Source organism: Cynara cardunculus, assembly GCF_001531365.2.
Source record: "Cynara cardunculus var. scolymus isolate 2C chromosome LG 13, CcrdV1, whole genome shotgun sequence".
Taxonomy (NCBI): domain Eukaryota; kingdom Viridiplantae; phylum Streptophyta; class Magnoliopsida; order Asterales; family Asteraceae; genus Cynara; species Cynara cardunculus.
In genome coordinates, this window is record NC_037540.1 from 6,866,710 (window position 1) to 6,878,627 (window position 11,918).

The window sequence follows — 11,918 nt, forward strand, 5'->3', positions numbered from 1 at the left end:
GATGGCTCTTTGACACTATCCCAGGAGAAATACATCGGGAAAGTGTTAGAAAGATTCAAGATGAATGATGAGAAGACAAAACCCAGAAACACACCTTTGGGAAGTCATTTCARGCTTACCAAAGATCAGTCTCCAAGATCAGAGGATGAGAAAGCAGATATGGCTAATGTTCCTTGTGCATCTGCTATTGGTAGTCTCATGTATGTCATGGTTTGCACGAGACCAGACATAGCCCATGCTGTCGGGGCTGTTAGTCGCTTTATGTCAAATCCGGGGAGAGAACATTGGGAAGCAGTCAAATGGCTTTTCAGATATTTGAAGGGTAATTCAAAGTTGGGATTATGTTTCAAGGGTAAAGACTCAGTTCTTAAAGGATATACTGATGCTGATTTGGGTGGATGCAAAAAGACATTTAAAAGCACTACTGGGTATATTTTTAYAGTGGGAGGAACAGCAGTTAGTTGGATGTCCAGACTTCAGAAAAGTGTGGCCTTATCAACAACAGAAGCTGAATACATGGCAGTTGTTGAAGCCAGTAAAGAGCTAGTATGGTTAAAGACTTTTCTTGAAGAACTTGGGAAAAAGCAAGTTGATTACTCGTTACACTGTGACAATGAGAGTGCAGTGAAACTTGCTAAAAATCCAATCTATCATGGGAAAACAAAGCACATTGGATGAGGTATCACTTTGTCAGAGGACTGATCAGTGATGGTACGATGAACTTGAAGAATATCTCAGGTGCAAAGAATCCAGCAGACATGTTCACCAAGTCTGTGACGCTGGATAAGCTGAAGTTTTGTATGACTTCAGCTGGCCTTCAGGAATAATGTTGAGAAGGCAGGTGGCAACTAGGGGAGCTCAAGCTCGGTTGGTGTTTACAGAAGTTCAAAGGAGTGCAGGTGAACGTGTTTCGAAGCCTCCAAGTGGGAGATTGTTGGAATGTAGGCTTCGGCCTACTAAGTTAGACAAAAGGGAGGAGGCATAAAGTAAGGAGCCGGCCCTAGCCCAAAAGGAGCCGGCCCTAGTCTCTACCCTAGTTTCCTTGATTAGGAGATAACCCTAATTATGTTTGTCTATATATATTAATCTCATTGTACTTGTAAACATTTTGTAGCAACTAAATAAAGAAAAACCTAATTGCCCCCGTGGACTAGCACGATCAATCTGATCGTGTGAACCACGTAAATTCTTGTGTTCTTCTCTTGTTTTTTGGGTTGTGCGTAGGGTTGTACGTATTGCGTGTGTAACGTTTGTCCTAGCATGTACGTCCTAATAAAAGATGTTATGATATGGATAGAATGCTTTTGGTCCTATGAAGGAGTCTATTAGGATATTTAGACATTTAGCATCCTACAAAGCCGATTATGTTGTAGCATGTAGACTGAAAATGTAAATGTTACTAAACCAGGCCTTAACCCAAATAATTCAAGACCTAAATAAAAAAAGAGTACAAACCCTTTAGAAGCCCCAGATTCGTAATCTTTTGGTATGGCCATCCGCGAAATCTCTCCGCAGTTGCCAAAATGCTTTTCAAGTGCACTCCTAATCTGCAACAGAGATCAAATTCAGCACACCAAGACTTGGAGTTGAACAAACATATCAAAGATTATGCTTTCATCACGTTTATGATCAATAGACTTACGTTCTCAAAACTGTCACTTGCATCAAACCCGCGTACATAAACGGTCCCCTGAGCCTGTTGTCCCTTTTGGTAAGGCTTTTCATTGCTACAATCATATAGGCGTAACTTTACAATCACGAGTTTAGTAATTTATGAAACTGTATATTGTCAAGAGAACATACCTGCTACCGGGAGCATATGCTCCCCTTTCCTTCGCTACATCGAGCCTCACTGGACGGCCTAGTAACATCTCGTTGTTTAGTTTGAGTGCCTGAATTAATGAAGATATAGTTATTAGTCACCAACATTTAGTAAGGATTTATCATTTACTATCATGCCACATTATAATGCCACTCCCTCCATCCCAAAATAAATATCCACATTTCTTTTAGTTTGTCTCAAATAAGTGTCCACTATTAAAAATAAGGGACTACTTTCCAGTTCTACCCTTAATTATCAGATGGAGAAATTCATTGCTCCCTCCGTCCCAAAATAGTGTCCACATTTCTATTTTGGTTAGTGCCAAATTTAGGGTCCACTTTCAAATATTTTCCATTCTACCCTTAATTATGAGATGGAGAAATTTTCTCTTTATTATCAAGGTTAAAATTGTCCTTTAGTTAATTAAAAAGTGTAATTATTAGACATTTCTAGAACTGTGTGCTTTTTTCATTGTGGACATTTATTTTGGGACGAGGGATAAAAAAGTAAATCGTGTGCCGTTCTCATTGTGGACATTATTTTGGGACGGTGGGAGTAAATATTTTAAGTTTGATTGTATCTTTTGTTGACATCATATATCTAGCTGCAAGACGGAAACGAACTTCTATAACACATTTTAGCACAGAACATACCTCCAGAGCTGCTTCCACAGTGGCAAATTCAACATGCCCAAAACCTGCAAACCGGTCATCTCTAACGGCAAAGCGGACTTCTATAATTTCTCCTGCGTCTTTGAAGAAATGTCTCCTATGGCATCAAGTACTTGTCAGAAATGATACATATACAATAAAGTAGCAAAAGACTAAACTCGAAAATTACATACACATCAGCTTCTTCGATTGAGAAGCTTAAATTGCCCATAAACAAGGTTTTGGATCCAGTGGCTTGAGGAGTAAGCGGGGTTTGAGGCTGCAGTTTTTAGCGTGCATTAATGCAACTGAAACTCCACCCAATAGCTAACGAGATACAAAGAGAAAAGCAAATAGAACTGACCACTTTCACCGATGATGGAGCATCAACCATTTCAACACCTGTGCCCTGCGATTGCCAGAAGTTCTCAAAAAGCAAATAGAAGAGATGAAGGGTGCAATATAGTTTATGTGGTTGTGCATATATATAGAGAGAGAGTCCCAATCAAATACAAACCATACAAACCACTCTCAACCGTCCATCTAGTCTAACGAATATTTAGTTTCATAAATATATCGATTGTTTCCAAATATAAAGTGTTGATCATAATTATATGAACTCTAATCAACTTCCATCTTAATAAATGAACCTTCATCAATTCCATAAATATTGGTTTGCAGGTTTGCAACGTTTAGAAGATTTGCATATATTTATACATTTAATATCTAAAATTAAATACACACTAGTCTTATCAAACTTTTACTTCATCAATATTACTCCAAAGTATGAGAAGAAGAAGAAGAAGAATAACTTCTTGTGTGCTCCCATTTTTTCCCTTTCAAAGAATCAATTAAGTTTTTCTTTTTCATTTTAGCTTTGTTCCCAATTTGCAAATTATGAATTTTACTTTTTTGGTAAAGAAAGACCAAAATTGGCCTTCCGTATCTTGATTCTCGTATTCCCATAAATACATGGTCAATATTTCGAGGATACAGTCAATGCTGCATGAGGTCTGCACCCAGCCGCATCTTTGTAATATGGGTCTCATGGCTGATGAGTACCATGAAAACTAGTTGGATGCTGAGTGAATGATGTTAAATAACACCACAACGAAATGCGGTAGTTTGGCCAGGAAATTTACGTAGAAAAAACACATTTCACAACGATAATAATCTTAACAACGGTCCTTACAATTTTTCTCGGGGTTTTGGATGGAAGCGCATTGTCTTCAGAACTATCATCTTCTTCAGACTCCTCATCAGAACTGCTGCTAGCTTTCTTTGCATCTCGTTTAGTCTGCAAAATAAGTCACAGTCAAACATATGACACCTAAAACCAATCGTCAGTCCATATCACTCACATAGATTGAAACCTTCACCTACCCTTTGCTTAGATGGCTCTTCATCAGAACTCTCGGACTCACTGCTCTCTTCTTTTGCTACTTTCGTGTTAGGTTTTACATCTTCTGTAATAGAAGGCTGCAATATGCAAATATCAGATGCATGATAACTCAGGGAGGATATAATTCACTTTATAGCCCTTGAGAGTTGAGTATGCCTAAAATGTGACTCGCTCCATCCCAAAATAAGTGTGTTTTGATTATAATTTGTTCCAAATTAAGTGTCCACTTTCAAAAGTAACTGCAAAATTCCAATTCTAGCCTTCATTATGAGATAAAAAAATTCATACAGGTGTTCATGGTGCGGTTTAGAGCCAAACCGCACTGCGTATGCGGTTTGAGCATTTTCCCTGATCGCAAACCACACCACATATAACTCAAACCGCAAAAAATTGCACCGCATTTCGAGCCAAACCGCACCGCATATGTGGTTTGAGCATTTTCCCTAACCGCAAACCGCACCACATATGTGGTTTATGCGGTTTGTACCTATTACACCCACAATCCAATAAATATAAGATTAAAATTTCATAATAAAATCAACAATAACGTGACCATCATCCAAAAAGATAAAAAATTCCAATTCAGAGAGCGTCGATTGAAGTTAAATGAAGGCGATTGAAATTTCATTATAAAATCGTGGATGCTTGCTTAAAGCCTAAAAATGTGTAATGGATTATTGGGCTAGAATTTGATAATATTCTGGAACAAAGTCCAAAACTTTTAGACTTCTTAATGGACAATGGAGAAAATATACTAAAAGTATTACACAAATTAGCAATTATCCTATACATGTGTGTTATATATAAAATATGCGGTGCGGTGCAGTTTGATAACTCAAAACCGTAACCCGCACGCATAGTGCAGTTTGAAAAATGCAAACTGCAAACCGCACTGCAAAAGTTCTAAACCATGTTTTGTGGTGCGGTGTGGGCGGCTTGTGCACTTTGGCGGTTCAGATGAACACCCCTAGGTAAAATCGTCTTTTAGTTGATAAAAAAGTGTAATAATAACACATTTTTAAATATGCAAGTTATTTTTAATTATGGACATTTATTTTGGGACGAAATGTATGATAACTTTAGGTTGCTTTCATTCAGATTGGCCTCTCGATTTTTATTCTCACATTGCAGAACATTATATAAAGAACCAACGACTTAATCACAGGCTTCTTATATAGAGGATGTTCTCATCATTTCTATAGAACAGAACAAAATAAGTTGAAAGAAGCCAAATACGAGAATAACCTTTCTCTTTTTCTTCTGTGGCTCTTCATCATCAGATGAACCCTCTTCTGAGCTTTCCTCTTCAGTACCAGGCTTCTGTGCACAAAAGGTAGGGAAGAAACCAACAGCTTTACATATTATAAATATAACGTAGCTAGTACGTTTCTATTTCACTGTACTTGTATGTGCAGATGATAAGAGGGACACACCTGCTTGGTTCCAGCAGTCATTTTAGAGGGACCCACTTTAACCTGAAAATTTAATCATAATAATTTGATCACCATGAGAATAAAGAAGTTGCTGAATCCCGTGAATCAATATTAGCATTAGCATATCAGCAACCAGGAGAAACATATCAGTATACCTCTTCATCAGAATCACTCTCATCCGAACTATCTTCTTCTGAATCATCACTTGTATCCTCCATTTTAGCAGCAACAGATGGATTTTTAACAGTGGCCCCCAACTTTGGTTGAGCCGCCATCTTGGCATTCTTCTGTAAATTGATTTTATATTAAATCACTGCCGAATTTGTTACATCTTTGAAGATGGAAACCAACAAAAAAGTGCAACAGGAAGAAAAACATATATATAGTGCCACATGCCTCTTCTTCATCAGAGTCACTCTCCTCCGAGCTAGTGTCTTCAGAACTCTCACTTTGTTCTTTCTTGGCAGTGACAGATGGCAACTTGTTTGGTTGTTTGATCACTTTGGCATTCTTCTGTAAATTGATTTTATATTAACTCATTGCCGAATTTGTTACATCTTTGAAGATGGAAACCAACAAAAAAGTGCAACAGGAAGAAAAACATATATATAGTGCCACATGCCTCTTCTTCGTCAGAGTCACTCTCCTCCGAGCTAGTGTCTTCAGAACTCTCACTTTCTTCTTTCTTGGCAGTGGCGGATGGCAACTTGTTTGGTTGTTTGGTCACTTTAGCATTATTCTGTATGTAAAATTTATTTTAATCCATCATCCACTTTGTTAAATCGTCAAAGATGGAAACTGACAAAAAAGAACAGGAAGAAAGGACATTTGTATAGAGCTCTATACCTCCTCTTCGTCAGAGTCACTCTCCTCCGAGCTACCGTCTTCAGAACTACTTTCTTTTTTCTTTGCAAGAACCAAAGCAGCTCCATTTTTAACAGCACCAGATGCTGGCTTCTTTGGTTGGGTTGCCACAATAACATCATCCTGAATATATTCATATATATGTATATACGTTTATTAGTTCTTATAACGCCCCTATCGGATAAATTACCTTCTACATGATTGAGGAAAAGTTAGCACTTGCCAATATATATATATATACACACACACGTTTATTAGTTCTTATAACGCCCCTATCGGATACATTACCTTCTACATGATTGAGGAAAAGTTAGCACTTGCCAAGATATATATATATACACACACACACGTTTATTAGTTCTTATGATGCCCCTATCCGATACATTACCTTCTACATGATTGAGGAAAAGTTAGCACTTGCCAAGCATCATTTAACCAACTGAAAATAGATTGGAAATAATCTAGTCCTCCCGTACTATGCCATAGTTGTATCTTAGCGTTCATAAGGTAAAACATATCCAACATAATAAAAAGTCTCTCTTACATCATCTGAACTCGCTTCACTGTCTTCAGAATCAGACTCATCACTGGACTCGTTCTTGGAAACCAAAGCAGCATCATTTTTTGCCACAACAGCAGGTTTATTTGTTGTAGCTGCAGTTCCCTTGTTCTTTGCCTCCTCCTACACACATGCCAGCATAATACAGAAAACATGTAAACTACTCGTATCATGCATCACGTGAGGCAAACAACCGACATTAGCTCATGAATTTTATGTGGGAGCCACATATCACAAACTGGAACTTACGTCATCATCTGAAAACTCACTATTGTCCGAAGACTATCAAACCAAACCATCAGAAGCCTTGGTCTTACCCACCAATTTTCCAGTTATACCATTTTCGAATGGGCTAACGGACAGTTTCATACAAGTTTTGGGATCCTCAGGGTGCATAAAAATACTAAAACTGTTCTATAACTTACGAGACAGGCTTCACACTTCAATGACTAGGAATATAATTACGTAAAGCTAAGTTCTAAAGGCCCCCTTACATGCTGCCTAAGCAGCCTCCTAGGTATTATTTGTCCACCCACAGCCACAACTTGTTAAGCCGCTTAATTAGCCTCCTCGACATTTACTATTCCCCCACTGTTTTGATTTGGAACTAAATGTTGAATTATGAGCTTCAGAGATTGAAAGTGGGGATTAAAAAGTTTTTCTCGAATAGGCTCATCAATCAACCTTCCTTGACTAGAAGGTAACTTTTTCTAATACTTCCCACGTAACTGTATCAATGGAAAATGAAAACAGCCATTTACACAAATAATTGTACAAAATAATGTAGTATTAACATTTTAGTTCTCCTGGGTATACATAAGATAGTGATTATACTTATTTTTATATATTAAAATAAAGCACTTGTTCATCTGCTAAAACATCCGCCTAATCCATGTGTAAGCAATTAAGTGCTAGAATGTCACTTGACTGCGTAGCTCCGTTTCATAACTTCTAGAACAACAACGTAAAGACGACTTACTTCATCAGAGGAATCAGAAGAGTCATCACTGCTACTTGATTCCTTGGCAGGTTTCTTTAACACACCAGCTCCCTTCTTGGTTGCAACCGCAGCCGCAACCTTTTTGATTCGTCAATATAATGTCTCAGCAAGGATACCATAATTTGTAAGATGATAAGAACTCAATAAAAACATGCAAGGAAGGAAAAACAAAAAAAATATCAAAGCTGCCCAAAAACAAATGATAGCAAACACAGCATTATACACCGAAGTATTAGCTTTTCAAGATGATCCTTAATTCCTTTAAAGGGTACATCTATCTTGGCCAAAAAGAACAACATAAGTTCATCAGGCAAACATCTTTGTTTCTACAGAAGTCTCGTGACCCAAGAAAACATGAAAATGCAATTTAGCCAAATGCAATCTTGTAGACCTTTTTTTGGAAAAATTTACCATCTTCAGAAACTCATCATTCGTTTCACCTTACCTAACACCTAGCTTTACAATAGTTTATAATAAAATTTAGTGTACAAGACTTATTATATAACAGATAAAGATAACAATATACATACTCCGTAAAATAAAAAGTTGAACGTAAGATTAATTCAAAGGCTTCTGTTTTGATTTTCAGGTACAAGTCTATCTTGATCAAGCATTTTAGAACGTATCTTTCTTCGTTTTGCAAGATGGCAAGGCAAATGCATCACCAATTTCTAGATCTTTATATGACATCTATCAATGCAAATCCAACTTTTGCCACGGGAAAATGTATGATTATGAGGGAGGAGTAACGTCTCATGGTTCAAAAGTTACCTTTTTCGGTTCCTCGTCAGACTCCGAAGAACTGCTTTCCTCTGAGGTACTGTTTTCTTCTTTCATAGTGTTCTTCTGCGTCTTTTTCTCAACAGCCTGATCCAAACCACCATTGAATTGATTAAATGTTGATTTTATCATTTAGTTATTCTGGAAGGGCAGTGTCATTGAAGCATTTTGGGAAGATATCTTGCTTCCTTTCTCAAGACATTATGACAAATGCTTTATTGATCGTGGATCTTTATGTGAGCTCTATCAATTCAATTCCAATTTCTGCCAAAAGAAAAACATACGATAACATAAGAAAAGTAAGAGCTCTTGATTAAAAAGTTAAACCTTCTTTAATTCGTCCTCAGACTCTGAAGAACTGCTTTCTTCTGAGGAACTGCTTTCTTCTTTCTTAGTGTTCTTCTTTTGAGGCTTTTTCTCAACAACCTGGTCCACACCACCATTAAACTGATCAAGGGTTGAGTTTATTATCATTTGTCATTTTGTAATTGGCAATGTCATTGTAGCACAAGTTATTTTACTTCCTTTTTCAAGACGATAGGGTAATCGTATCATCAATTATGGATCTTTATGTGATCCCTATGATTCAATACCAATTTGTGACAAAAGAAAAACATATGATTATGATAGAAAGTAATTGCGCATGATTAAAAAGTTAAACCTTCTTTGCTTCCTCCTCAGACTCGGAAGAACTACTTTCTTCTGAGGAACTGCTGTCATCTTTCTTAGTTTTCTTCTGAGGCTTTTTCTCGACAACCTGATCCACACCACAATTAAACTGATCAAGGTTGATTTATTATCATTTTTCATTGTGTAATTGCAACGTCATTGTAGCACAAGTTATCTTGCTTCCATTTTCAAGACGATAGGGCAGACGTATCATTATTTATGGATCTTTATGTGATCCCTATGACTGCAATTCCAATTTGTGACAAAAGAAAAACATACGACTATGAGAGAAAATAGGAGCGCATGATTAAAAAGTTAAACCTTCTTTGGTTCCTCCTCAGACTCCGAAGAACTGCTGTCTTCTTTCTTAGTGTTCTTCTGAGGCTTTTTCACAACAACCTGGTCCACATCACCATTAAACTGATCAAGGGTTGATTTTATTATCATTTGTCATTTTGTAATTGCAATGTCATTGTAGCACAAGTCATCTTGCTTCCTTTTTCAAGACGATAGGGCAAACCGCAAACGTATTATTAATTATGGATCTTTATGAGAACCCTATCGATGCAATTAAAATGTGTTAAAAAAAGAAAGAAATACGATTATAAGATAAAGTAGGAGTGCATGATTAAAAAGTTGAACCTTCTTTGGTTCCTCCTCAGACTCCGAAGAACTGCTTTCTTCTGAGGAACTGTTTTCTTCTTTCTTAGCGTTCTTCTTCTGAGGCTTTTTCTCAACAACCTGGTCCACACCACCATTAGTCGATTTTATTATCATTTGCCATTTTGTAATTGCAATGTCATTGTAGCACAAGTCATCTTGCTTCTTTTTTCAAAAAAATAGGGCAAACTTATTATCAATCATGGGTCTTTATGTGATCCCTACGCATGCAATTCCAATTTGTGACAAAAGAAAAACATATGAGTATGAGCAAAAGTAGGAGCACATGATTAAAAAGTTAAACCTTTTTTGGTTCCTCCTCAGACTCCGAAGAACTACTTTCTTCTGAGGAACTGCTTTCTTCTTTCTTAGTCTTCTTCTGGGGCTTTTTCTCAACAACCTGGTCCACACCATCATTGAACTGATCAACAGTCGATTTTATTATCATTTGTCATTTTATAATTGCAATGTCATTGTAGCACAAGTCATCTTGCTTCCTTTCACAAGACGATAGGGTAATGTAATTTTTGGATCTCTATGTTGATACCTATCAATGCAATTCCAATTTTTGCCAATAGGATAATATGATTAAAAAATTAGACCTTCTTTGGTTCATCCTCAGCGTCTGAAGAACTGCTTTCCCTTTTCTTGGTGTTCTTCTTCTGAGTCTTTTTCTCAGCAGCCTGTGCTACACCAGCATTGGCAATCTTCTGCTTCTTTTTACTTGCTACTTGCTTATCGATAATCTCCTCTGCGTCTCTCTTGCCTATATTTACAGGACACAACATTAAAACACACAAAAACTAGCATAGCCACAATCTAAAAACAAGAAGTAAAAATAGCATTTATCAAAGTTCCAAAATAAAGAAAAACCTAATCAGATTAAACAAAGTAACTCAAATTCTTCTGATATTAATAGCCAAAATTCAAAACAACCCAAAAAGAAAGAAATATAAGAAGAAAAATGACAGACACCCAGATATCTGCTGATTAAGAATCAAAACCGCTAATTATATACACACACATATATACCATGTGTATATCATAAGAACAATGCATAATTCAAGAACAAATGAAACTACCTTTTTTAATTGTTTTGGCCGGTGGAACTACAACAGCAGCAGTTGAATCAACCTAACCGAAATCAAAACAAAATAGATTCATCAAACATAAATACTTCTACTACAGAGGCACGCGTATATACAGAGCAGAAAGAAACTTCATCTTGAATAATATCAATGACTGTACTTTGGAGGCGGACTTCTTGGTCGGTTTACCCATTTGAAGAATCGAATAGGAACGGAAAAACCCAGAATTCCAATAAGTGATGATTGAAGAAGATCAAATGCAACTCCCCTATAAAAAAATAGGGTTTTACGAAGCACAGTGATGAAATCAGAGGACCGTTTGTTACTTCAAATATAAAAATCTAAAATATTTTCAAATCTTTTGGGTTTTAAAAAATTCCTAAGTCGTCTCCTCGGTTTTTTTTCTTTAAAAACTCGTGTAATATACTGATATAAATTTTAATTTAATGTTTTATTTTATTTTTTATTTGTATCGATGTTATAATATAATTTTATGTGTTTTTAAGATAATAATAATGATTTTATTTTTAAATAAAATATAAATTTGAAAAAAATATATCAATGTTAATATCAAATCAACTATTTTAAAGTTCTCATTTTTTATGTAATTTCAATGTTAATATAGACAATATCATCACCGTCTTATAATGGTTTTGTTGGGATCTTTTGTGTTTAGTTACATTTAAACGAGCAATGAAGAACATCAATATTTGTGTTCACTTATAAGATTTAATCCAATTGATAGATTATAAAATCGTCAATGAATTAAATGTGTAAAATTTGATTTAAAAAAAAATCGATGTTTATCAATATCCAAAAAATATTATAGAAAAAAGTAGAAGATAAATTAAGATGTTTATTTTTTTCTTAAATTGTTTTAGTTCATAAAAAAATGAAAATATATATTTATATTATACTAGAAGCATACTCGCGCAATGCAGCGAGATACATCGTGTTTTTAATATTTCATTTTATTCTTTATCTCAGTCGA

General features: G+C 36.0%; 1 protein-coding gene across 7 annotated transcripts; it reads right to left on the reverse strand.

Annotated features, from left to right (window-relative positions):
- Positions 1–1,316: 1,316 nt before the first annotated feature.
- On the reverse strand, positions 1,317–11,262 carry LOC112526003 (nucleolin 2-like). Of its 7 annotated transcripts, none has more exons than XM_025136372.1 (25): positions 11,088–11,262; positions 10,922–10,973; positions 10,442–10,605; positions 10,144–10,239; positions 9,822–9,920; positions 9,501–9,578; positions 9,172–9,267; positions 8,838–8,936; positions 8,502–8,597; positions 7,710–7,808; positions 6,716–6,853; positions 6,154–6,294; positions 5,930–6,046; positions 5,704–5,820; positions 5,463–5,594; positions 5,308–5,349; positions 5,120–5,194; positions 3,856–3,951; positions 3,665–3,769; positions 2,837–2,881; positions 2,667–2,752; positions 2,476–2,590; positions 1,804–1,892; positions 1,643–1,727; positions 1,317–1,547 (listed from the first exon to the last, which is right to left on the reverse strand). In XM_025136372.1, the coding sequence occupies exons 1-25, from the start codon at positions 11,118–11,120 to the stop codon at positions 1,335–1,337; spliced, it is 2,508 nt and encodes an 835-aa protein (XP_024992140.1). In that variant the 5' UTR covers positions 11,121–11,262; the 3' UTR covers positions 1,317–1,334. The 7 variants fall into 7 exon arrangements, with proteins under 7 accessions (XP_024992140.1, XP_024992139.1, XP_024992138.1 ...); XM_025136371.1 differs by having other exon boundaries at positions 9,172–9,288; XM_025136370.1 differs by having other exon boundaries at positions 9,501–9,599.
- Positions 11,263–11,918: the final 656 nt, after the last annotated feature.